At 49.7% G+C, this 26873-nt stretch overlaps 1 protein-coding gene across 1 annotated transcript in view; it reads left to right on the top strand.

Moving 5' to 3' along the window:
* Positions 1–226: 226 nt before the first annotated feature.
* SLC25A31 (solute carrier family 25 member 31) overlaps positions 227–26873 on the top strand; it is a 98870-nt gene continuing 72223 nt past the window's right edge. Inside the window, exons 1-2 of the mRNA XM_030191754.1 lie at positions 227–465; positions 17129–17256. Of these exons, the coding sequence (XP_030047614.1) occupies positions 258–465; positions 17129–17256 (336 nt within the window). The 5' untranslated portion in view covers positions 227–257. The remainder of the gene's footprint in view (positions 466–17128; positions 17257–26873) is intronic.

Genomic DNA, 26873 nt, shown 5'->3' with positions numbered 1-26873 from the left:
TGCAGGTCGGAGCCCACACCACTCCTCTCTCTCCCTCCAGCGCGCGCCGGCGGCCTCTAGTCACGTGCCGCGCTACCTCGACGCCGATTCGCCGGCACGTGCGACGAGTGACGGTTGGCGGGAAGGAAGCGCGCGCCGCTTCAGCAGCACGACGAGGGCGCAACGAGTTGATTAGGGGGTTGGAAGGAAGTGCACTGCACAATTCAACTGAGTGAGCGAGGAAAGAAGGAAGGCAACAAGGCGGGCAGCGAGGAAACATGGGCGATAAGAAGCTCTTTGACTTGACGTCCTTCGGGAAGGACCTGCTGGCCGGCGGGGTGGCGGCGGCCATCTCCAAGACCACGGTGGCGCCCATCGAGCGGGTGAAGCTGCTGCTGCAGGTGCAGCACTCGTCCAAGCAGATCCGTCCCGAACACCACTACAAGGGCATGGTCGACTGCTTCGTTCGCATCCCGAGGGAGCAGGGTACGGCGCCATTCCTACTCCCGCCTTTTAAGGCAAAAGACGGTCACGGCCTCTTCTCTGTAGCTCTCAGGCCTCCCTCGTCTTCTCACATTTCCCGACCCTTGCGCAACATAAATAATGCGTCTCCCACTGACCGAGCTGCTGGTCGTTGCTTTAGAAATTCTTTTAAATTGAGGCAGTTCCAACAGAAATACCCCTCCCCTGCACATAGGAGCCAACTTTTCAAAATGATGGTGGGTGCGCAAAGCCCAGTGGGAATCACCCCTCCCTGGACGCAGTCAATGAAGTTTGCCCAATATTGGGGATGCTCAAGACAGGGGGGACAAAATCCCCGGGCCTGGGCCTCCGGGGTGGCCCGGCGCTCCCTGGCATTGAACTTAAGCGCCTCACCTTCGAAAGCACAGCAAGCAGCGGCAGACCACTCCTTCCTTCCGTGTCCCGCCCTCGCCTGATGTAACTTCCGCGAGGGCGGGACACGGAAGGAAGGAGTGGTCTGCTGCTGCGCTTTCGCAGGTGAGGCACTTAAGGTCAGTGTGGAGGGGGGGGGCCCGGCGACCTCGGGTGGGGGGGGGCACCCTGGGCCTGGCCCAGTCTCTCGGCGGCACAGAGCTGGCTCCTATGCAAACGAGAGTCCTTTAAAGCCATCCCCCTCCCCTCTCCTGGGCAGCAGCTCATCCGTGAGGGAGGAGGACGAACACAAATGCGGGGGTCCTATAGCTAGAAATGTATAGATCGCTTTTCAGCATCTGCAGAATAAATATACTTGAGAGACTTTTGCATGCGCTCATCTCGACTGATTCACCGCTTGGGGGGGGGGGACTTTTACTAAAGGTTAGCTCGAGTTATCTGCAGCAGGGCCCATAGGAATAAAATGGACCCTGCTGCACATAACTCAAGCTAATCTTTAGTAATAAAGACCCATAGGGGGCTCTGTTTACTAAGGTGCGCTAGCATTTTTAGCGCGTTCACAGAATTAGCACGTGCTAACTGTGTAGGCGCCCTTAGGAATATTGTGGGTGCCTACACAGCGCACGCTAAAAGCACTAACATGCCTCTAGCGTGGCTTAATAAATAGGACCCTTAGTTATTTGAGGCGGTAAATAAACTTAGAAACATCTCTCCAGCATATTCATTGTGGCAGGCGGTGCCCAGAGGAGTTGGTTTAGAACTCCTATTCTAGGGGCCCTTTTACAAAGGCGCGTAGGCGCCCATGCACGTCAAATTGCCACTACCGCCCAGCTACCACGTGCCCCAGGCGGTAATTCCATTGTTGACGCGCATCCAAAAACACGTGGCCGAAAAATATTTTCTACCATGTGGCGCTAACCTGGTGGTAATCGGCAATTTACGCACACTGACGCTTGCTGCCTGGTTAGCGCAAGAGACCTTACCACTAAGTCATTGGGTGGCGGTAAGGGCTCAGCCCGAAGATGGATGCACACTGGTTTTAATTTTGCCGCACGTCCATTTTCAGGCACACACACAAAAAAAGCCTTTTTTCCAGGCGTGCTAGAAAATGGACCTGCACGCATCCAAAACATGCGCCTACACCAGCACAGGCCACTTTTAGATGTGCCTTACTAAAAGGTCCCCAAACGTATAAATGTTTAGATATTAGGTTTTATCAGCAGAGCTAAACAAAACTACTGCTCTCAAGCCCTTTAGTTGCCCATACTGTGTTCGAGAAAGTGTTGGGGCTATGCTTCCCATTTCTGCCATATAATACTTCTAGTTTATCAATATCATTCCAGAGGTACAACTTCCAGAACAGACTGCAGTATTCCATGAGGTCAAATCCATTTGTTTAGGGTATACGTATTTAGGTCCTTCACTCATTCATCTAGGAGTGTCCTCAAGGACCAGTGCCTGTAACATCAAGAACAGTGCTATTTGTCTGCATTTGTTTTCTAAAAATCACATTGGGTGACCTTGCATGGAATAACAGTTACATCCCTAACAGCAGTAATACCACTGCATGAAGGCATTGGGAAACCTGTGTGCAAAGGCCATGGTTAAGGGGATTGTTAGAAAGCTGGTATGTTGTGGAGGGGGGGGCTCTAATTTAGGTTAAATGTTGGTCTAGTAGTGAGAGTTAAACAGGAAGAAGACAAGGTTTGAGGTGGCCTGCCAGATAGTGGAAACTGATACATTAATTGATGTTGGGAATGCTTGGAATTGATGTGGAAGGCAGAGGCTAGAAGATTTAAAGGTTCAAGTTCACATTTGTAGGGTAAGAGGAGAATTGGTGTTGTACCCAAAGTGGAAGAATCTCAACTGTGCAGACTGGGTGGGCCAATTTGGTCTTCTGTCTTATACTGTTAATATGCACTATTGTCAATATATGCCATGATGCTTTTTAAAGTTTTTATAAATATAGCTTGTTATGATTCAACAGGCTAGAACAAAAAGTTCTACATGGTTAATTTTTGGAATTCTTAAGCATGTAATAAGTAACATATGTGAAATAAAATTGTGTAATGTTATTTGTGATATGTGACTTTTTTTCCAGGGCACAGGAACAGCTTCAATAATCATCAAACCTAAAAATAAATATAACATTGGCTGCTATCCTTCAAAATTCAAATATATGCAAAAAGTTACCAGACTGAGTTAGACCAAAGGTCCATCAAGCCCAGAATCTTTTTTCTGACTGGCTGATCACTGGTCACAAGTAGCCGGCAAGATCTGAGTCAAATTTAATAGGATGTGAAGGGGGTATATAACCAACAGATCCTAAAAAAGTAGCTGGATTCCATGCAACTTGTGCCCATTGACTTTTCCCATTTCCCATGTCTATCTTAATAACAGGACTTTTTCCCCAGGAACTTGTCCAAACTTTCTAAAGCTCGGCTATGTTAACTCCTTTTACTGTATCTGGTAGTGAATTCTAAATGTATGTATTTGAATTTTTAATATGTATGTTTTTATGGAAATTGCTTAGGGTGTAAGCAGGGTACATAAGTACATAAGTAATGCCATACTGGGAAAAGACCAAAGGTCCATCGAGCCCCGCATTCTGTCCCCGACAGCGGCCAATCCAGGTCAAGGGCACCTGGCAAGCTACCCAAATGTACAAACATTTTATACAAGTTATTCCCGAAATTGTGGATTTTTCCCAAGTCCATGTAGTAGCGGTCTATGGACTTGTCCTTTAGGAAACCGTCCAACCCCTTTTTAAACTCTGCCAAGCTAACCGCCTTCACTAAGTTGTCTGGCAATGAATTCCAGAGTTTAATTATGCATTGGGTGAAGAAAAATTTTCTCCTATTTGTTTTAAATTTACCACACTGTAGTTTCATCGCATGCCCCCTTCCTAGTCCTAATATTTTTGGAAAGCGTGAACAGACGCTTCACATCCACCAAGCTTTACTATGTGTTGAGTGAAAATGTATTTTCTCTGATTTGTTTTAAATGTACTATTTTGTAACTTCAATGCTGTCCCCTAATCTTCGTATTTTTTGAAAGAGTAAACAATTGATTTGTATTTACCTGTTCCACTCCGCTCAGGATTTTATGGACCACTCATATCTCCCCTCAGCTGTCTCCAAGCTAAACAGCCCTAAACTCTTTAGGAGTGGTTAGTGCAGTGACCTGAGAACCAGGGGAACTCCCACTGCAGCTCCTTGTTACTCTGGGCAAGTCAATTAACTATCCATTGCCCCAGGTACAAAATAAGTGCCTATATATAATATGTAAACCAATTTGTAACCACAGAAAGGTGGTATCTCAAATCCCATCCTTTTTCACTTATATGAGAGTTGTTCCTTCCCATTTATTATTTTGATTGTCCTCTGTACCTTTTTTCATTTTTATTTTACCCTTTCCTTAGCGTCCCTCCGGACCAGCCCAGAATGTAACTGATGGGTTGTGCACACCTTCCAGCAGGTGGAGACTGAGAAAAAAAAGCTGTGACTGTAGCGAGCCAATAAGAGCCCTTGCCAGCTAGAGAAAAATCCAGTAATCTCAGTCTCCAGCAAGTGAAAGGTGGTGAGCCCTTTAGTCTCATTTATTACTTCTATTTTCTTTGATTATCTAATTCTTTACTTACTTAATTCTTTATTTCTTAAATTTTCCTGTGCATTTAAAAAAAAAACCTGCTTTTCTGAGGCAGAGGTCCATGCGGATCTCTTGTAGCCACGGGGGTGTCACAGTCTGGAGCCCGAGTCCCTCCCCCCTATACCTCCCTAATGTATGTGACTGTTATATATGATTTTGATTTCTTCTATTTTTAATTTGGAATAATAAGTCACAGAATGGTATTCTCAAGCTCTTCTCTTGAAGACCTTTGAAGGTAGGGAGAGGCAGCCTTTTTAAAAAAAAAAAGGAAAACCCAATGGGACTGCCAGGTCTTCTGTTGTGGTAAAGAATCTGTAACTGAGCAGTGCAGCTCTTTTCTTACTCATGTCTTTACTTTCGCTTTTGAATCAGCTGTTTTTTGACATGTCGGAAAAACTCCGCTGCTGCTCTGTCAGCGGCGGGGTTTGGGTTCGAACGGGGTCTACACGTTTTGCAGTGCTACTGAGGAGCAGGGTGCAGCTTCAGGTAGTTTGTCGGTGCCGGCTGCGGGGGGGGGGGGGGGGGGTCCGCTTCGGGTGTCTCAGTGGTGGTTACGTCCCTCTCCCTCCCGGAGCCGGTTTTGGCGGGAAACGCCGCCATTATGAATTTCTCTCTGCAGACTGTTTCTCAGGCCCTTTTGACTTCTGGGCCTGCTCCTCTTGTTCAGCTGCCTGTTTTTTCATCTGGGGAAGGAGGTTTTCCTCCTGAGTTTGTGGTACAGATGTACCAAGCCTTTCTGCTCCTTTAGACTTGCCTGAGAAGAGGTCTCTTTTGGGGTCTTCTATGCCTAAGAAAAGGGCTAGTTACCCTAAGGAGATGGAGCAGGATTTTTCTTTTCCTGGTCAGGAACTGCCTTCCATAGAGGAGGAGGCATGGTTTCCTGAGGAGCAGATTGATCAGGAGCTGGAGCAGGCGGCAAATGGAGAGGATTCCCTTCCGGTGGGGGAGGATTCCTCGGTGGTAAGAAATTTTCATAAGAATGATCTTCAGGAACTTAGCTCTCAGGTTTCTTCTACATTAAATTTTGATGATCAGGATCTTCAGGTATCCAAGCCCAGAAAGGTGGTTCCTTGTCATCAGCAGCAGATGAATCCATTACGAATGGGTTGTGTCCCCCTACCAGCAGATGGAGTTAGAGAACAGTAAAAACCATAGTGCCTCCTGGACGGCTACCTCCATCTGCCTCAGTATTTCTCTATCTCCCAGCAGGTTAGGACGCAGCTTGTTAAACTCCTTCAAGATTCTGCCTGGGGTGGCTCCTGTGCTTTTGCCAGTTGTAGCAGGGGTGTTGTGGCTAAGTGGAGCCCACTTTAAAGGCACATAGGTTCGCCCTTTCCCTGCCTTACCCTTCCCCTTAAGTGGATGCAGGCATATAGGTTCGCCCTTTCCCTGCCTTTCCCACTCCCCCGCTGCCTCCGGAGTGCCTCTGTAGCTGTTTGCCTCCAACTTTCCTCACAGCGTTAAAAAAAAAAAAGACGTGTTTTTCAGCGCTACTATTTCTGAGGCTTTTCCTGAGTTACAGCTTGACTGGAGCTCCGGGACTCGGTCTTTTGAGGTAAGAGCAGTACTCAGCAACTCCGGGGAGGGCCCGCAGATGGCGGTTTCAGCGGGGTGATTTTGGCGCGAAGACATTTTGAATTTTCCGCCGTTTTCGGCGATGGCTGCTGAGGGAGTTAAGCGCTGTTCCCGTTGTGGCAAGTGCAAATCGGCAGCGGGGCTCTGTAAATCGTGCTATGCAGATGGTAGAACCAGCGCAAGCATGGCGAGCGATAACTCTTCCCGCTCATTGGAGCTGGCAGCAGGTGCCGTCTTGGAAGCGCCGCATGTCTCGACCCCCCGCGGTGGTGGAGGAGTCTGAGGGCAGGGGACCGCCTTGGGCTGAGCCTACCAGAGGAGCTCATTTCCCCGTTGTTCCTAATGCGGAGACAGGAGGTCAGGGTGAGCTTTTTTCCTCTGAATTTGTGCTTTTGCTACTTAAAGCCTTCATGCTGAAGAGAGCTCTGCCGCAGGTGTCTGACACTGCGTTGCCACCTGGTTTCCCTCTGCCTGAGGATGGCCCGCGGCTGAATGATGATGTGGCTTCCCCTGAGCAGTGGATGCACGCTAAACATAGATGGGTTAATTCCCTGTCAGAAAGTGGTGTGCCCCCCCCCCCTGTGGTCGGGCTGTGGGGACTGAGGGTTCAGAGGAGCCAGAGGAAGATGCAGTTTTGCTACTGGATCTAGATGATCCCTCCGTGGTTAGAATTTTCCACCGCGATGAGCTGCCAGCACTGATCTTGGACACCTTACAGGCCCTCTCTATTGATGATCCTGTTAATGGTGAGATTCCCTCGGGTAATCCGAGGATGGCGAGTACCAAGAAGCCTGCTCGTGCCTTTCCTTTGCATGACTCCATCCAAGAGCTTATTGCTGCTCAATGGGCTGACCCTGAGGGGCCATTGAAAGTGGCCAGGGCGATGGGGCATCTGTACCCTCTGAGTGAGGAGCACTTGGCCAGGCTGGGAATGCCTAAAGTGGATGCCTTAGTCACTGTGGTGACCAGAAAGACCACTCTCCCAGTAGAAAGAGGGGTCGCCCTCAAAGACATTCAGGACTGGCGCCTGGAATCTGCTCTCAAACGGTCCTTTGAAGTTTTGGGCCTAGCCTTGTCTGTTTGCAGTTCATATGCACTTCCCCAGCTGTAAAGGAATGAAATACTAAATAATGCATGCGTCAAACTTTACCTACCTGAGCACACAGTTATGGAACGCACTGCCGCGCAGCTTGAAATCGATATACGAAAGAACGAACTTCTGCATATCACTGAAGACACATTTCTTTAATAAAGCGTACCACAAAGATCAACAAATGTGAATATGCACAACGCGCACATCTATACTCAGAACTGTTTCATAATATCTGCTTGTATACTATGACTTCGTTTATTTTGTTTGTTTTATTAACATCATGTTGACCAAGATCCTGCAATACCAAATATTTATCTACTAACATTCTTCCACTACTCATGATGTATAGTAAGCCACTTTGAGCCTGCAAAGAGGTGGGATAAGGTGGTATACAAATGCAACAAAATAAATATGCGGCCCGGGCCTGCCTTTCTTGGTTACAACAGGCCGTTGAACAGCCCGTGGATGGTGCGGAGCCCCTCATTGAGGTTGCACCATGGATGGGGTCGGCCTTGTCCTTTCTGACTGACGCCCTATATGATCTGGTGAGAGCTTCGGCTCCTCACGAGTGTATTTCTACTATCAAGGGAGGTTTTTGTGATCATTACTAATTATTAAGTGCTCCTTCAGTTGATGTATTGCTGAATCCTAATTGATTGACCCCTGAGGAAGGCTGATACAGCCGAAACACGGGACCGTGTTGGGTCCTGATTAAAGTTTTTTGGAGCATCTTACCCTTGTGTGTGGTGACTGATCTCTTGACATTGGGCCCTCTCCACCCTATTTCTGTTGAGAGCTTCGGCTAAACAGATGTCTGTGGCGGTGTCTGCTCGCTGCCTTCTATGGCTACGGTATTGGTCAACTGACATGGCCTCTAAGCAAAGGTTGGTGAAGTTACCCTTTCAGGGCCACCTGCTATTTGGAGAGGAACTAGAAAAGATTGTCAAAGACCTGGGAGATTCTAAACCCCAGAGGTTACCCGAGGATAGGCCGCGGCCTTCTTCCAAGGGTCATGCTGTTCCCTCCTCTTCCAGACCTCGCTTCCGAAAAGCTCGAAGGTATCGCCCGGGGCGCTCTGCTGGGGGTTCTCAACGTCCACGTTTTCAGCAGAGGAACTCCTTTTGCTCGGACAAGAGATCCGCAGCAGCCAGGTCAAGGCCAGGAGTTCAGGGCTGCCCTCCACAATGATGGGACGCCGGTCCACTCCTCCTTGCCAGCTGTAGGAGGATGCCTTTCCCTCTTTCTCGAGGAGTGGACCAAGATTACCTCAGATCAGTGGGTCTTGGACCTGATCAGAGAAGGATACCGCTTGGAATTCAGCGCCCCGTTGAGAGACGTGTTGTTCGAGTCCCGATGTGGCACTGCCGTCAAACGGGCGGCGGTAGAAGAGACCTTACAAGTCTTGTTGCACCTTGGAGCAGTGATCCCTGTGCCTCCCGCCGAGCAAGGCTGCGGCCATTACTCCATTTATTTTGGGTGCCGCGAAAAGGAGGGTCTTTTCGGCCCATTCTCGACTTACAGAAAGTCAACGAGTCAATGAGAGTGCGGCATTTTCACATGGAAACCCTGCAATCCGTCATTGCGGCAGTTCAGCCAGGAGAGTTCCTCACGTCTCTGGACCTGAAAGAAGCTTACTTGCACATTCCAATTTGGCCCCCGCACCAACGGTTTCTCCGATTTGGGGTGTTGGGAAAACATTTCCAGTTTCGGACCTTGCCTTTTGGCCTTGCCACAGCTCCCCGAACCTTTTCCAAGGTAATGGTGGTAGTAGCTGCTTATCTCAGGCGAGAGGGTATCCGGGTTCACCCGTACCTCGACGACTGGCTCATCTGAGCAGACTCCGAGGAGGAGAGTCGTCATGTCACAGCCAGAGTGATCTCAGTACTGCAGTCTCTGGGCTGGGTGGTCAATATACCCAAAAGTCACCTGACCCCCTCTCAGTCTCTCGAGTATTTGGGGGTCCGGTTTGACACAAGCTCAGGGTTTGTTTATCTACCCGACTCAAGGCGGTGCAAGCTTCAGAATCAGGTCCGTCTGCTCCTGCGGATGCCTCGCCCGCAAGCTTGGGACTTTGTCCAGCTGTTGGGGTCAATGACAGCCACATTGGAAGTGGTGCCATGGGCGAGAGCGCACATGAGGCCTCTGCAGATTGCCCTGCTTCAACGATGGTCTCCAATATCCCAGGATTATCAACGCAGACTCGCTTGGCTCCCTGCGGCCCGACTCAGTATGGAGTGGTGGCTCTCAGACAGCATACTGCGGCAGGGAATGCTGCTAGCCCTCCCCGATTGGTGCCTGGTCATCACGGATGCCAGCCTGCAGGGCTGGGGAGCTCATTGCCGGGGAAGTTTTGCCCAGGGTCTGTGGACACCCGAAGAGTCAGGGTGGTCCATCAATCGCTTGGAACTGAGAGTGATATTTCAGGCTCTTTTGGCCTTTCACAAGACCCTGGAGGGGCTGGCTGTCAGAGTTCTGTCGGACAACACGACAGGGGTGACCTACATAAATCGCCAAGGCGGCACTCGGTGCGCAGCCCTGGCAGCAGAGGCCGCGCAGATTTGCCACTGGGCCGAGTTGCATCTACAGCTTCTGTCAGCAGCTCATATCGCAGATCAGAGCAACATGCAAACCTCAGCAGGCATCAGATCGACCCGGCGGAGTGGGCCTTGGCAGACAAAGTGTTCCTTCAAATCTGTGCCAGATGGGGCAGGCCCAAGGTGGATCTCATGGCTTCAAGCGCAAACGCCAAAGTTCCTTGCTTCTTCAGCAGACGAAGAGATCCCCGCTCGGCGGGGTTGGATTCTCTGGCTCAACCCTGTCCCGCAGGCCTCCTGTATGTGTTCCCACCGTGGCCCTTGATAGGGCGAGTCCTCCTGTGAATTCGGCTACACCAGGGCTTGGTGATCCTCATTGCCCCGGATTGGCCCTGGTGTCCGTGGTATGCGGACCTCCGGAGGATGCTGGTGGAGGCCCCTCTTCCTTTGCCTCTGGTACCGAACCTGTTGACACAGGGCCCGGTAGCCATGGAGGATCCCTGCCGCTTTGGTCTTACGGCATGGCTATTGAGAGGGCGCAATTGAGAGACAAAGGCTAATCTAGCAAGGTCATTTCCACTCTTGCAGGCCCGAAAGCATTCCACTTCCGTTGCTTATGCTCAGATCTGGCGCCAGTTTGAGTCCTGGTGTTCTTCTAAAGCCCTCACACCCTCAAGGGCCTCTGTCTCGCCGATACATGACTTTTTGCAGGATGGTGTACAAAAAGGCGTGGCCTATAATTCCCTGCGTGTTCAAGTGGCAGCCTTGGCATGTTTTCGGGGGAAGGTCTCTGGCCTCTCCCTGGCTGCGCATCTGGACATTGTACGGTTTCTTATAGGGGTGCTCCGGCCTCCCGTGCGGGCCCTTTGTCCGGCTTGGAACCTGGGGCTAGTATTAAAGGCTCTTCAGTGTTCGCCCTTCGAGCCACTGAGGCGAGCTTCGGAGAAGGATATGACTCTAAAGACAGTCTTTTTTGTGGCCATTACTTCGGCGAGACGGGTGTCTAAGCTCCAGGCGCTGTCCTGTAGAGACCCATTTCTGCAATTCTCAGAGTCTGGAGTGACGGTACATACGGTGCCCTCCTTCCTGCCTAAGGTGGTTACAGCCTTTCACCTGAACCAGCCCATTTTCTTGCCCTCCTTTTCTCGGGAGGAGTTTCCAGATTCCTTTGGGCAGTTGCACCTTCTGGATTTGCGCAGGGCTCTGTTGCAGTATCTGCGGATGTCAAATCCTTTCAGGACCTCTGATCACCTTTTTGTCATGTTGTCAGGTCCTCGAAGAGGGTCTCCAGCGTCTAAAGCCACTATAGCCCGTGGGCTTAAGGAAGCCATTTTTTCTGCATATCTGCTATCTGGCCGGCTTCCGCCTGACGCCTTTAAGGCACATTCCACAAGAGCGATTTCTTCCTCTTGGGCTGAAACTGGAGCACTCTGTCTTCAAGAGATTTGTAGTGCAGCTACTTGGGCGTCTAAGCTCTCTTTTGCCCGACATTACAGGCTGGATGTGGCTGCCAGGAGGGACGCGCTTTTTGGAGCACAAGTGCTTGCGCGTGGTGTGGCTTGTTCCCGCCCTATGTAGGGATTGCTTTGATACATCCCATTCGTAATGGATTCATCTGCTGCTGATGACAAGGAAGGGAAAATTAGGTTCTTACCTTGGTAATTTTCTTTCCTTTAGTCACAGCAGATGAATCCATGATCCCTCCCTGTCTGACTTTGTTTTGTTCAGTTATTATGCAGATATGTTCCCTCTTCAGGAGGAGTTGAAAACCAGTTCTTCAGTTTCTACATACTGTTCTACTACAGGAGGTTGAGTTCGTCCCTCCTTTGAGTTATTGCTCCTGTTCTGGGGCGTTTGTTCGCTGTGAGGAAAGTTCATGTTATTCCATTATGCGGTTGAATACTGCGTTGGAAGCTTCAAAATACTGAGAGGCAGATGGAGCTAGCCATCCAGGAGGCACTATGGTTTTAGTGTTCTCTATCTCAATCTGCTGGTAGGGAGACACAACCCATTCGTAATGGATTCATCTGCTGTGACTAAAGGAAAGAAAATTACCAAGGTAAGAACCTAATTTTCCCATTTGCTGCTCAAGGGTATTCACAGAGCAGGTAAGTCTTTTCCTATGCATCAAGATATTAGGGATATAATTCAGGCTCAGTGGGACTTTCCGGATTCTGCCTTTCATCTTGCTAGATCTATGATTAGGCTTTACCCCCTTCCTGACTCAGATAAGGACCTTTTGCGCTCCCCTGTGGTGGATGCAGTCGTTCCGCTGTTACTAAAAGAAACACTGTCCCGGTAGATGGCGGTACCGCCCTTTGAGATCCCCAGGACCGTCATATTGAGTCTTTGTTAAATAATTCTTTTGAAGTTTCTGCATTGGCAGTGCAGGCGGCAATTTGTAGGTCCTTGGTAGCGAGAGCTTGTTTCCGCTGGTCTGAGAGAGTTTTGGATCATTCTTCTGATGACCTTTCCTATATTGATAATGAAGTGGCTAAGCTGGAAATAGGTTGAGCCTTTTTAGATGCTCTTTATGATTTGCTTCGGACTTCTTCTAAGTCCATGGCTCTTTCTGTGGCGGCATGACGTACCCTTTGGCTGCGTGGTTGGTCAGCTGATGCGGCCTCTAAATCCAAGCTTAGTAAATTCCCCTTTAAATGTTCTTTTCTGTTTGGAGAAGAATTAGATAAACTAGTGCATAGTCTTGGTGAGGCTAGAGTTCCTAGATTACCGGATGATCGTCCGTGAGGTATTTTTTCTGCTCGTGGTAGAGGCCGTGATTTTTGCCGTTTCGGCCAGGCAGAGTTTTTCAAGGACAACGCTCCAAATTTTTTCAAAGGACTCAGTCCTTTTGTGGAGGTCGCAGAGGAGGTCGAGAAGCAGCAACTGCCCTTTCCTCCTCTTCCCGCTCTCTACAGTGAAGGTTTGCGGGTCCAACCTCTTGTTCCAGTGGGTGCTCGGTTGGCACAATTTCAAGAGAGGTGGGCCCAGATTACTTTGGACCGGTGGGTGTTAGAGGTTATTCGAGAAGGGTACGCTTTAGAGTTCACTTTCCCTTTGTCGGATGCTTTCCTAGAATCTCCTTGCCGTTCTCGCAGCAAGGCCAGAGCCGTCCAGGATACTCTCAACAGACTTCTGGATCTTCGTGCCATTTGTCCAGTTCCCTTGCCAGAGCAGCATCAAGGCCATTACTCCATTTACTTTCTGGTACCCAAGAAGGAGGGTTCCTTCTGGCCAATTTTGGATCTCAAAGCGGTCAATCGAGCGCTCAAGGTGCCTTCATTTTGAATGGAGACTTTGAGGTCTGTCATTGTTGTGGTGAGGCCCGGAGAGTTCCTCACTTCTTTAGATCTTACAGAAGCCTATTTCCACATTCCTATTCATCCTACTCATCAGAGATTTCTTCATTTTGCAGTGTTAGGTCGCCATTTTCAGTTTCGGGCTCTTCCCTTCGGCCTGGCTACTGCTCCTTGCAAGTTTACCAAAATTATGGTAGTGGTGGCTGCGGCTCTCAGATTGGAAGGCATTTTAGTCCATCCTTACTTAGACGATTAGTTAATCCGCGCAAAGTAATTCAACGAGAGTGTGTGGGTGACAGCTCGGGTAGTAGAGTTTTTACAATCCCTAGGTTGGGTAGTCAATGTACAGAAGAGTCATCTTTGCCCTTCTCAATCTTTGGAGTATCTGGGAGTCCTGTTCGACACAAAGCAAGGTCAGGTGTTTCTTCCTCTGGCCCAGGTTCTCAAGTTGCAGAATCAGATTCGTCAGTTTTTGTAGTTGCAGTCGCCGTCCGCAAGGGGCTATCTTCAACTTCTGGGATCCATGGTGGCATCAATCGAGGTGGTGCCGTGGGCCAGAGCTCACATGAGAACTCTCCAGCGGTCTCTGCTGTCGAGATGGTCGTCCCAGACGGATTTTCTTTATCAACTACTGCCACTTCCACTCCAGGTGAGGACCAGTTTGCGATGGTGGCTTCGGGAGGCCAATGTGACCAAAGGCATGCCTCTAGATCAGCCCGCATGGACTATTCTAACGACAGATGCCAGTCTCCAGGGTTTGGGAGCTCATTGTCAAGGACAGGTTGCTCAGGGTCTCTGGTCTCATTAGGAGACACTATTTATTTATTTGTTACATTTGTATCCCACATTTTCCCACCTATTTGCAGGCTCAACGTGGCTGACATAATACCGTAAAGGCATTCACCAAGTTCGGTAGGGGATAAATACAAAAGAAGTTAAGGTGGTGTAGGAAAGGTAAGACTATGCTCCATCAACCTGTTGGAGACGAGCCATTCGTCTGGCGCTCCAAAGGTTTCTTCATCTTCTGAGAGGCCAGGCTGTAAGAGTAATGTCAGACAATGCCACAGCAGTAGCATACATCAATCGACAAGGAGGGGCGAGGAGTCTGCGTTGGAGCGAGAGGCATCGCTGTTGCTTCAATGGGCGGAGATCCATCTGGTGGCTCTGTCAGTGGTGCATATAGCAGGGGTTCTCAATGTTCAAGCAGATTTTCTCAGTCGTCACATACTCGATCCCAGAGAGTGGTCATTAAGCGAGGTGGTGTTTCGGCTCCTAGTCGATCGTTGGGGGCTTCCCAGGATAGATAAGTTTGCCTCCACCGGCAATGCAAAACTTCCTCTGTTCTTCAGTCGCTGCAAGGATCCAAAAGTGCAGGGCGTGGATGCTCTTCTTCAATCCTGGCCAGCCAGTCTAATGTATGCCTTTCCTCCATGGCCTCTGATAGGGCGTCTTCTTCAGATGGTCGAGACGCACAGGGGATGTCTGATTTTGGTGGCACCGGATTGACCTCGAAGGCCGTGGTACGCCGACCTTCGACGTCTTCTTGTGGATCTTCCCTTCAGGCTTCCGGTCAAGCAAGGTATCTTGTCACAAGGTCCGGTTGTTCATCCGGATCCAGATCGATTCTGTCTTACGGCCTAGCTCTTGAAAGGGCTAAACTGATTAAGAAAGGTTATTCCGCTCAGGTCATTGTTACTATGCTTCCCTCTCGTCGCCGTTCTACCTCTTTGGCTTATGTGCGCACTTGGATGGTATTTGAGGATTGGTGTAAGGAGTCTCGCCTATCTCCTTTTAGTACTTCCGTTCCTCAAATTTTGGATTTTCTGCAGTGGGGTTTTGACAAAGGCTTTGCTTTGGCTTCTCTTAGTGTACAGATTGAAGCCTTGTCTTGTTTTCGTGGTCGTATCCAAGGGAAGTCTCTAGCTAGTCATCCGGATGTGGTGCGTTTTTTGAGAAGAGTCAATCTCCATCCTCCCTCACATTCTTCTTTTCCTCGGTGGGATCTGAATTTGGTACTTACGATCCTTACTAAGCCTCCTTTCAAGCCTTTATCATCCTGTACTTTGAAGGACTTGACCCTGAAGACAGTATTTTTGGTGGCCGTTGCTTCGGCAAGGCGAGTTTCAGAGTTGCAGGCATTGTCGTGTAGATCGCTGTTCTTGGAGTTCTGTTCAGATCAGGTAGTGTTGCGGCCAGTTCCTTCTTTTCTCCCCAAGATAGTAACTCGGTTTCATGTTTCTCAGCCGATGGTCTTGCCTGTGTTAGGTTCTTTTTCTGGCTCGGAGGAACAGCGGCTTTTGTAGTGTTTGGATGTCAAACAGGTGTTAAAACACTATATTAAGTCTATTGAGGACTTCCGGCATTCTAATCATTTGTTTGTTCTGATTGGAGGTGCGCGCAAGGGATTCATGGCCTCTAAGCCCACTATTTCACGTTGGCTTAAAGAAATGATTGCTTCGGCTTATCTTCTTTCTGGGAAACCTGTTCCAGAATATGTTAAAGTTCACTCTACAAGAGGTCAGGCAGCCTCTTGGGCAGAGCGTTGTTTGGTGCCTCCAGAAGACATTTGTAGGGCGGCGACCTGGTCATCTTTGCAGTCTTTTTCTAAGCACTACCGTTTAGACGTCCTCAGTCGATGTCAGGTTGCTTTTGGAGCGCGTGTTTTGTTGGCGGGGCTGCTAGGGTCCCTCCCTTAATTTCACTGCATTGTTACTTCCCATCAGTTACATTCTGGGCCGGTCCGGAGGGACGCTAAGGAATGGTAAATTAGACCTTACCTGCTAATTTGCTTTCCTTTAGTCCCTCCGGACCGGCCCAGATCCCTCCCTTTGCATATCTGTATATTTTTTCCAGGTTTATTTTTTCTTTCTTTCGAGCTGTGTTGCTAGTTTGTTTTTTTCTATTATTAAAAAATTAAATAAATAGATAAATAAATAACAGAGATGCTATTCTGGTTTACTGAAATGTCCTGTTTTGAAGGACCATGATATGTTCAGAGGCACTCACCCTTTGTTGGCATTATGCCGGTGGCTGCTCAGGTTTTTTGGATGCACAGTTTGTTTTTTCTTCTTTGGCTTTGCTTCTGCTTTGGTACTTTATTACTGGATCTTTCTCTAGCTGGCAAGGGCTATTATTGACTCGCTAGAGTCACAGCTTTTTTTCTCAGTCTCCACCTGCTGGAAGGTGTGCACAACCCATCAATTACATTCTGGGCCGGTCCGGAGGGACCAGGGGCGTATCTGCGTGGGGCCTCAGGGGCCTGGACCCCCGCAGATTTCGCCCTGGACCCCCCTACCGCTGCCAACCCTCCCCCTCCGTTGTCGCCTACCTTCGCTGGCGGGGGACCCCAACCCCCGGCAGCCGAGGTCCGCGTCCTCCTGCCGCTGCCGGCTGCCGTTAAAAGAATTCCGTCAGCTGGCGGGGGACCCCCAACCCCCGCCAGCCAAGCCGAGGTCCTTTCATTTCTTCTTCCAGTAAAGCTGGCGCCGAAAGTTTCTTCTGAGTCTGACGTCGCTGCACGTTGTACGTGCAGGACGTCAGACTCAGAAACAGAATGAAGCTCATTCTGTTTCTGAGTCTGACGTCCTGCACGTACAACGTGCAGCGACGTCAGACTCAGAAGAAACTTTCGGCGCCAGCTTTACTGGAAGAAGAAATGAAAGGACCTCGGCTTGGCTGGCGGGGGTTGGGGGTCCCCCGCCAGCTGACGGAATTCTTGTAACGGCAGCCGGCAGCGGCAGGAGGACGCTGACCTCGGCTGGCGGTGGTTGGGGTCCCCCGCCAACGAAGGTAGGCGACAACAACGGAGGGGGGAGATTGGCAATGGCAGCGGCTGGGGGGAGGGGGATCGGCAATGGCGGCGGGGGGGGGGGGGCTATAATGTGCCCCCTCACTCTGGCCCTGGCCCCCCCTACCGCCACAGTTCAGATACGCCCCTGGGAGGGACTAAAGGAAAACAAATTAGCAGGTAAGGTCTAATTTACCCATACCCAAGATGCCATGGAGCGATACAGAAGCAATAAGATATTCTTTGTTCTCTCTATTTGTTCCTAATAATTCCCCAACATTCTGTTTGAATTTTTTTTGTTTTATTTTTCATTCCTTAGGTTTTCTCAGCTTTTGGCGTGGCAACTTTGCAAATGTCATCAGATATTTTCCCACCCAGGCTCTGAACTTTGCTTTCAAAGACAAGTACAAACAAGTTTTCATGTCAGGAATTAACAAGGACAAGGAGGTAAATTTATTAAGCCATTTTTTCTCAGTTCTGTTGATTTGGTCATTCTGTTGTATACCAGGCATTTATATTCTGCTCCTTGCACAGCAGGAGTGTGAGGGGATTTCAATTAAGGTAGAGGTTTTCAACCCAGTCCTCAGGGCACACCCAGCTAGTTTGGGTTTTCAGGATATCTGTCTCGAGGACTGGGTTGAAAACCCTTGAGTTAAGGAGTCAACACATTAGTTGAGAATTAGGAGTACCACAACACTAGTGACTTGGCTCAAACCAAACCTTAAAATATTTGGAAAATAAATAAGATTTTTACATTTTACAGAAAAGAATATAAGAAAGTATCTTTCTAATCTGTAATGGAAGAGAGTTCCACACTTTTGTCCCTTGTAACTTTTAAAAGAACCATCCAAAATACTTTTAAATCGAGCACTCTATTAGTTGGGTAGTTCAAGGTTAAAACAGTTGAAAAGTGAGTTGAGTGTCTTGCAGACCAAATGAGCAGCAATCCAAATAAGATCAAACAAGGTTGTACCACTCAATATCAAACAGCCTATTTTAAAATCAACACGTGCCTTTAAAGGTAACCAGTGTAGACCTATTAACAAAGGAGTAACCCTATCAAATTTGCAAGAATCATAGATTAATTCAGCTGCAACGATTTGTAATGATTAGAGTTTATGTTGTTATTTAATGGTAATTCCTTCAGGCTGAGGAAGTATGTTAGCTTGAATCAAAATTCAAAAATATTGTGGACTATGAATTGATCTAATGGACCAGAGCTGCCTTATCCTAAAGAATACTCTTTTTCTATGAGGACAAGCAGGCTGCTTGTTCTCACGATTGGGTCGTCGTCCACGACGGCCCAGGAGACCAGCAAATCTCTAAGCAAACAAAAACTTTCTAGAACGCACCAGCGCGCGGGCAGAGCGAACTGCGCATGCGCGAACGGCTTCCCACCCGCGGTGCAAGCATGCCCTCAGTTCTTTTTCATCCGTGTCTGGAGTGACAAGGTGTTCTGCTGTGTTCATTTTTGGCCCAGGAGACTTCTTGTAGCGTTACCGCTTCCCTTTTTTTCTTCGTTTTTGTGTTTTCACAGAATTAAACAAACAAAAACCAAACAATTTAATTTTCCCTTTTTTTCTTTAGTTTTTTCCACTAAATTTCAAGTTGCCTTCTTTTTTCATCGTGGCCAGCATTTAGGCAGCTCGGCCAGGTTTTTATTTTCCTTTTTTGTGCCTTTTTAATTGGTACAATCGCGTGCTTTAATTTCGCAGCTGCCGTTTTTCCGTCCATGTCATCAAGGACACCCAACGGCTTCAAGCGTTGTACTCGGTGCAACCGGACCATCTCAGGTTCCGACCCCCACGCGTGGTGTCTCCAGTTCCTTAGGCCCGATCATTTGCCAGCTGCTTGTAAGCTGTGTTCTTTAATGAAAAAACAGACCCAAGTGTCTCGGGAGGCTCAACGTGAAAAACTTTTTGCGGATCGGTCTGGTCCTTTGACGTTGGCATCGGTACCGAGGTCGGCGGCGTCGACATCGAGGGAAGCATCGACTTCGAGAGCGCAGGTAATGGCTGCCGAACGACCATATCGTGCTGGGAGCAGCAAGGCATCGAGTGGGTCTCCACCTGTCTCGAGGCCTACTGCTATGCAGGCCCCCCGGGAACGACCTTCGGTACCCGGCCCCGAGGAAGCGTGAGGATTCCACGTCCTCTTCGGTACCGAGGAGTGTCGATGATGGGCGTCGAGCGAAGGCTAAGAAGCACTGTCATTCTTGCATTGGGTGGAACTTTCATATTGAAATTCTCATGTAGATCCTTAGTTTCATTGATTATGTATTCTTTGATCCAGCCAAAATTCAACAATTTATTATTGCCAAAGAAAGTGGAGGGGATTTAACCTCGAATGTACCAACATGGAGCTGAAACCGCTGGTTGTATTCTGTGCTTCCCCCTTTCAGTATAATATTTATATATTTTATTTTTCTTCTTCTCAGTAATTTCCTTGTGTCTTGATCAAAATGATGTGGACTAAGTTAAAGACATTTTCCTTATAATTTGATTTCAAAGGGAAAGGAGATATTTTTCCTTCATGTATTTTTTGTCCTTGTTTTCAAACATTTATATTATGTGAATGTAATAATTGAAACTAATAAATAAAGAATTTTTTTTAAAAAGAAGCACCGTCATTGATCTCCTTCCATGCGCGGTACCAAGAGCTCCGGGAAGCCGAGGGATTCGGCACCCAAGAATCGTCAGTGCCGAGAGGACTGCTCACCCTCTATACAGGAGATGCCTATGCGTCGGTCTTCTGGCAGCCTGGTGCCGGCTCTCGAGCCCCCTCAGATTCTGCCACCAACTCCTGCGCCGGCCCCTCAGCCTTTTCCAATGGAAGCTCTTGACGAGCGCATCAGGGCCCTTCTTCCACAGCTCCTGGAGGGATTGCTGCGCCAGTCTACTTCAGTGCCAGGGGTGCTTGCGTCTTCTGCACTGACTGTTGAAGTGACATCTGGTCCTTCACCTGTGGTGAGGTCCCCGTCCTCGGTGCTGCTTGCGGCATCGGCGTCGGCTGCTACCCGGGTCGACTCTCCGTCGGTAGAGGAAGCTTCGCTGCAGTCCAGGCAGAGGTCGACTTCTCAACATTCCCCCCGAGGTCATTCCTCGACGTCAAGACAGGCTCAGGTTCGGGCTGCTCTGTTTATAGTGGAGTATGTGTTGGTCCTCTCTGATAACCCCTTAGTCTCAGGGAAGGGCTATAATATATGGGAATGCCTTCACTGATATATTTCTACTTACCATAGGAAATATACCATTTGGACCTGTGGGGCAAATAGGGTTTCTGCCTCCTTACACCCACCCCAAGATACAGTGGACAGAGGAAACAGAGAAAGCAGAGAAGACAGAGACTATGTTCCTTCAAAGGGGAAAGTCTTTATTACTTACCAAATTAGGTAACAACAAAGCAATCAGTCAGTAACAAATAACAATTTGTTATGAGAGGGAGAGAGACCACTGTGGTAAAGAGTCACTCAGTTGATCATCTCAGCCTCTGTCTAAATACCACACAGCAGCCACTTATATACTCTTTTGCACAATGCATTGGTCATCAATTCCCTCCCAAAAATCATGCAGTTTGCAATTTCAGCTAATTTCTGTGTTACATCAGCGAATTTCTGTCTTACTTTATTGGTTACATAAAATTGAACACACTATCTGAATGTTGTGGAATACAGAACACAATATCTAAATGTTTATGAAAAACAGAAGTCCAAGATTTCTTTCACAGGAGATTATAGTCACCATTTTGCTACAGGAATCTTTCCAAGACCCAGGACTTTATCATTGTTTTGTCTAATACCCTCCACACATCTTCGCTTTCAAACTGTTTATTTATTTATTGCATTTGTATCCCACATTTTCCCACCTATTTGCAGGCTCAATGTGGTTTACAGAGTTTGGTTATGACATAATCATTCCATGATATCAGATACAATTAATAGTGTTCAAAGATTAGGTAAGGGAAGAGAGAAGTGTTACGTTCCTCACCTGATTCCAGGCCTGCGCGTCTGATTCACCGGCGAGGTGCGGTCCGGCAGTGCTAGCCGGCTTTTTGATGTTTCTCCAGGATGGGTCGGTTTCAGTTTCCCAAGTCTGGCAGCCGTCATCCGGTTTAGAGCACAGGCAGTGGCCATCTTGGCTAGCTCAGGAGGGGGCAGCCATCTTGTGTAAACGAGATCAGGAAGGAACTCCATATTTGGTCTTGGGAGGATCTCCTATGGGGGCAGCCATGTTGATTTCACCTGAGTGTGGTTTGCTCAGATTTTCTCACTATTTAAAGCACTGCCTCCAGGCCTTCATTGCTTCGTCCTCTTTTGTTCCGAGGAGATGCTGTCGGAGTGCTGTTCACCGACCGCCTTCTGTTCCTGTTTTTTCCTGTGTACCAGACCTTGGCTAGTTATTTCGGATTTTGCTTGTTTGCTGCCTGCCTTGACTCTGGACTGATTTGGACTATTTCTTGGCCTGTTGGAGTACTGGTTCTGGACAGTGTCTGTTTCCTGCTTTCCTGGTCAGCGGCTGTGCAACCCCGCCGGTTCCTGAAGTCCTGGTGGCCGCCTGCAGCTGGGGGCTTAACTCCCGGTGAACGGTGGTCGCTTCCCAGGTGAAGCTTGGGGTTGTCTGGCTGCCTGACCGAGTGTGGTGTCACTCCATCTCTGCCGTGCTCAGTCGGGGCACAGGGGCTCACCACTACCGGGTCATAACAGTAGGACGAAGCCATGAGCTCGCCAGATGGTTCCGAGCTTCCTAAGCTGGCTCAGGCGGTACAGCTGCAGCAGGCGCAAATAGCCCGATTGTCCAGTATACTGCAGAATGTCAGCAATCAACTTCTAGGGGCCCAGCAGCAGGCCGCTGCGGGTCCTTCAGGATCTAGAGCGGAGGCTTCCACCACATGTCTGCGTCTCCCGGAGCCACCGCGCTTTGATGGAACCCCAGCAGCCTGCAGGGGGTTCCTTAACCAATGTCAGATCTTGTTTGAGTTACAGCCGGATGCTTTTTCTTCCGACCAAATTAAAGTGACTTTCATTATTTCTCTGTTGTCTGGTGCCGCTCTGGCTTGGGCATCTCCGCTGTGGGAATAGCGGAGCCCGATACTGACCAACCTGGAGGAGTTCTTGCGGCATTTCAGGATGGTGTTCGACGTACCTGGCCGACCATCTTCTGCCTCGGGAGCACTGCTGCGGATTCAGCAGGGCTCCGGGTCGGTCGGGGCGTACGCCATCCGGTTCCGCACGCTGGCCGCGGAGCTCCGGTGGAACCAGGAGGCATTAACGGCCATCTTCTGGCAAGGACTGGACGGGCGAGTCAAGGATGAGCTGGCCGGCCGAGGGATTCCGGCCACTTTGGACGACCTTATTGCTCTGTGCACTAGGATTGACATCCGGTACCAGGAGCGAGCCCAGGAGAGAGGAATGTCACGGCTGCGGCAGAGATCTGGAGGTCCGTCTCCTCATCCAGAGGCACGTGGTTTCCATGAGGAAGGTTCGGAAGGAACCCAGGATGAACCCATGGTAATGGGCCGACATCGCCTGTCCAAGGAAGAAAGAAATCATCGACTCCGAAACCGTCTGTGCTTGTATTGTGGGGAGGCCGGCCATTTCTCAGGCAATTGCCCAAACAAGCCTAAGGGGTCGGGAAACGCTCCGGCCCGAGCCCCATGAAGGGAGTGGCTCTGGGCCGGTTGGCCTCCCTTCCGGACAATTTGCTCTCAGTTCCTGTTCTGCTCCAAGACGGGGAACGTCGGGTTCAGACTAGAGCCTTGTTGGACTCCGGGGCCGGAGGGAACTTCATTGACGCAGAGTTCTTGTCCCAGCTGGGAAGTCCCACGCTACCCTGTCAGCCGGTGCTCCGGGTCACCTCCATCCAGGGGGACAGCCTTCCCCGGACTATTTCTCAGGTTACCACAGCCATCCATCTTCAGGTGGGGGCATTGCATCAGGAGAAGATCCAGTTTCTGGTGCTCACCCGAGCCATCCATCCAGTGATTCTGGGACTCCCCTGGCTGCGGCTGCACGCGCCTGTAATCGACTGGACTACTGGTGAGATTAGGCAGTGGGGTTCTCGATGTTTTGAGCACTGTCTCCTGCGAGTCAAGACCCCTATACCACTCTGCTCTGTGTCACTGCCAACCCCGCAGAAGGGGTTATCTGGGTTACCCCATGACTATCAGGACTTCCAGGATGTGTTCAGCGCCCGGGCAGCGGATACTTTACCCCCACACCGGTCGTTTGACTGTGCTATAGATCTTCTGCCAGGTGCAGAGCCACCTCGGGGGCGTCTTTATACATTATCTCGGGAGGAGTCCCGTGTTATGAGAGAATACATTCGGGAGAATCTCATCAAGGGGTTTATCCGGTCCTCCACTTCTCCTGCAGGGGCCGGGTTCTTCTTTGTGTCCAAGAAGGACGGGTCCCTTCGCCCCTGCATAGATTATCGGGGCCTGAACAAGATCACCATTAAGAACCGGTATCCGCTTCCACTCATTCCGGAGTTGTTTGACCGCCTTCAAGGAGCCCGGATTTTCACCAAACTGGATTTGCGCGGGGCTTACAATCTGGTGCGGATCCGTGAAGGGGATGAGTGGAAGACGGCTTTTAACACTCACGAGGGGCACTTCGAATACCGGGTTATGCCCTTTGGACTCTGCAATGCCCCTGCGGTGTTCCAGAATTTCGTGAATTACATTTTTCAAGATCTACTGTACACTTCTGTCATAGTGTATCTGGATGACATCCTGATTTTCTCTGCCTCACTGCACCAGCATGTGTCCGATGTCCGCATTGTGCTCCAGCGGCTCCGGGAGCACCACTTATATGCCAAATTGGAGAAATGCTCGTTTCACCAGCAGAGTCTTCCATTCCTGGGGTATATTGTGTCCTCCACCGGATTACAAATGGATCCTGGGAAATTGACTGCAATCCGCGACTGGCCGGCTCCCCAGTGCCTGCGGGCCTTGCAGAGGTTCCTGGGGTTCGCCAACTACTACCGACAGTTTATCAAGGACTACTCCCTCATCACGGCTCCCTTAACGGCCCTCACTAGGAAGGGCGCCGATGTCAAGAACTGGACGCCAGAGGCGGTTGCTGCATTTACCACCTTGAAGAAAGCGTTTCTTTCTGCACCAGTCCTCCGCAGTCCGGATCCTACCCAGCCTTTCCTGGTGGAGGTAGACGCCTCAGCCTTGGGAGTAGGGGCCATGCTCTCCCAGACATCTGCTGCCGGGAAGAAGCATCCCTGCTTCTTCTTCTCCCGTAAGTTCACCCCCGCGGAACGAAACTATACAGTGGGAGATCGGGAGCTTCTGGCGCTCAAGTTGGCTTTTGAGGAATGGCGGTACCTGCTGGAGGGAGCAGCGCATCCGGTGACGGTGATCACCGACCACAAGAACCTCTTATACAGTGGGGGAAATAAGTATTTGATCCCTTGCTGATTTTGTAAGTTTGCCCACTGACAAAGACATGAGCAGCCCATAATTGAAGGGTAGGTTATTGGTAACAGTGAGAGATAGCACATCACAAATTAAATCCGTAAAATCACATTGTGGAAAGTATATGAATTTATTTGCATTCTGCAGAGGGAAATAAGTATTTGATCCCCCACCAACCAGTAAGAGATCTGGCCCCTACAGACCAGGTAGATGCTCCAAATCAACTCGTTACCTGCATGACAGACAGCTGTCGGCAATGGTCACCTGTATGAAAGACACCTGTCCACAGACTCAGTGAATCAGTCAGACTCTAACCTCTACAAAATGGCCAAGAGCAAGGAGCTGTCTAAGGATGTCAGGGACAAGATCATACACCTGCACAAGGCTGGAATGGGCTACAAAACCATCAGTAAGACGCTGGGCGAGAAGGAGACAACTGTTGGTGCCATAGTAAGAAAATGGAAGAAGTACAAAATGACTGTCAATCGACAAAGATCTGGGGCTCCACGCAAAATCTCACCTCGTGGGGTATCCTTGATCATGAGGAAGGTTAGAAATCAGCCTACAACTACAAGGGGGGAACTTGTCAATGATCTCAAGGCAGCTGGGACCACTGTCACCACGAAAACCATTGGTAACACATTACGACATAACGGATTGCAATCCTGCAGTGCCCGCAAGGTCCCCCTGCTCCGGAAGGCACATGTGACGGCCCGTCTGAAGTTTGCCAGTGAACACCTGGATGATGCCGAGAGTGATTGGGAGAAGGTGCTGTGGTCAGATGAGACAAAAATTGAGCTCTTTGGCATGAACTCAACTCGCCGTGTTTGGAGGAAGAGAAATGCTGCCTATGACCCAAAGAACACCATCCCCACTGTCAAGCATGGAGGTGGAAATGTTATGTTTTGGGGGTGTTTCTCTGCTAAGGGCACAGGACTACTTCACCGCATCAATGGGAGAATGGATGGGGCCATGTACCGTACAATTCTGAGTGACAACCTCCTTCCCTCCGCCAGGGCCTTAAAAATGGGTCGTGGCTGGGTCTTCCAGCACGACAATGACCCAAAACATACAGCCAAGGCAACAAAGGAGTGGCTCAGGAAGAAGCACATTAGGGTCATGGAGTGGCCTAGCCAGTCACCAGACCTTAATCCCATTGAAAACTTATGGAGGGAGCTGAAGCTGCGAGTTGCCAAGCGACAGCCCAGAACTCTTAATGATTTAGAGATGATCTGCAAAGAGGAGTGGACCAAAATTCCTCCTGACATGTGTGCAAACCTCATCATCAACTACAGAAGACGTCTGACCGCTGTGCTTGCCAACAAGGGTTTTGCCACCAAGTATTAGGTCTTGTTTGCCAGAGGGATCAAATACTTATTTCCCTCTGCAGAATGCAAATAAATTCATATACTTTCCACAATGTGATTTTCCGGATTTAATTTGTGATGTGCTATCTCTCACTGTTACCAATAACCTACCCTTCAATTATGGGCTGCTCATGTCTTTGTCAGTGGGCAAACTTACAAAATCAGCAAGGGATCAAATACTTATTTCCCCCACTGTACCTCCAAAATGCTACCAGACTGAATCCTCGTCAGGCCCGGTGGTCTCTGTTTTTTGCACGCTTCGACTTCCGCCTGATTTTCAGACCAGGGGAGAAGAACGTCCAGGCGGATGCCTTGTCCCGCAGTTTCGAGGCTCCCGGGGACCAGGAAGAGCCCTATCCCATGTTGAATCCGGCCTGCATTCCTTCCATATCTGGGGCGAGTGCCGCGTGCCAGAGGGCAGTACCAGTGGGTCTCCGGAGGAAGGTGCTGCGCTGGGGGCACGCTTCTGAATTCGCCGGACACTTCGGGTTCCACAAGACCCTCCATCTGATCTCTCGGTCGTACTGGTGGCCGCGGATGGCGCAGGATGTGCGGCAGTATGTGACCACCTGTCCAGTATGCGCCCGAACTAAGAGTTCCCATCAGAGGCAGTGGGGCTTGATGCAGCCCATGCCGGTACCACAGCAGCCCTGGGAGGACCTGTCCATGGATTTTATCACTGATCTGCCGGCCTCCCAGGGCAACACCGTCATCTGGGTGGTGATAGACCGGTTTTCCAAGATGGCTCACTTCGTTCCAATGAAGACCTTGCCCACTGCAGCCAGCCTTGCCGCCAGCTTCATCACCCACATCTTCAGGCTCCATGGATTACCCCAAAGGATCATCAGTGACCGGGGCTCTCAGTTCACCTCCCGCTTTTGGAGAGCGCTTTGTTCAGCTTTTGGGGTAACCACTCTCTTTTCCTCAGCGTACCATCCGCAGACTAACGGGATGGTGGAACGGGTCAACCAAACCGTGAAGGCGTTCCTCCGAGCCTACTCAAATCAGCGCCAAGATGATTGGTCCACCCTGCTACCCTGGGCGGAGTTCGCTTACAACAACAGTCTGCATTCGGCCTCCCGGACTACACCCTTCAGCACCATCTATGGGCGTCATCCTCGTCTACCTCCACCAATTTCCCCCGCTGAGGTTCCACCTCAAGTTCAGTCCACAGTCCGAACTCTTCAGGAAGCATGGAAGAAGGTTCAGGAGCAGCTGCGCCGGGCAGCGGTCAAGGCCAAGGAGACGTACGACCGCAAGAGGCAGGTGGCTCCC

The sequence above is a fragment of the Microcaecilia unicolor genome, chromosome 2 (assembly GCF_901765095.1).
Source record: "Microcaecilia unicolor chromosome 2, aMicUni1.1, whole genome shotgun sequence".
Taxonomy (NCBI): domain Eukaryota; kingdom Metazoa; phylum Chordata; class Amphibia; order Gymnophiona; family Siphonopidae; genus Microcaecilia; species Microcaecilia unicolor.
Note: the sequence above shows the minus strand (reverse complement) of the source record. Positions and strands in the feature narration are given on the sequence as shown.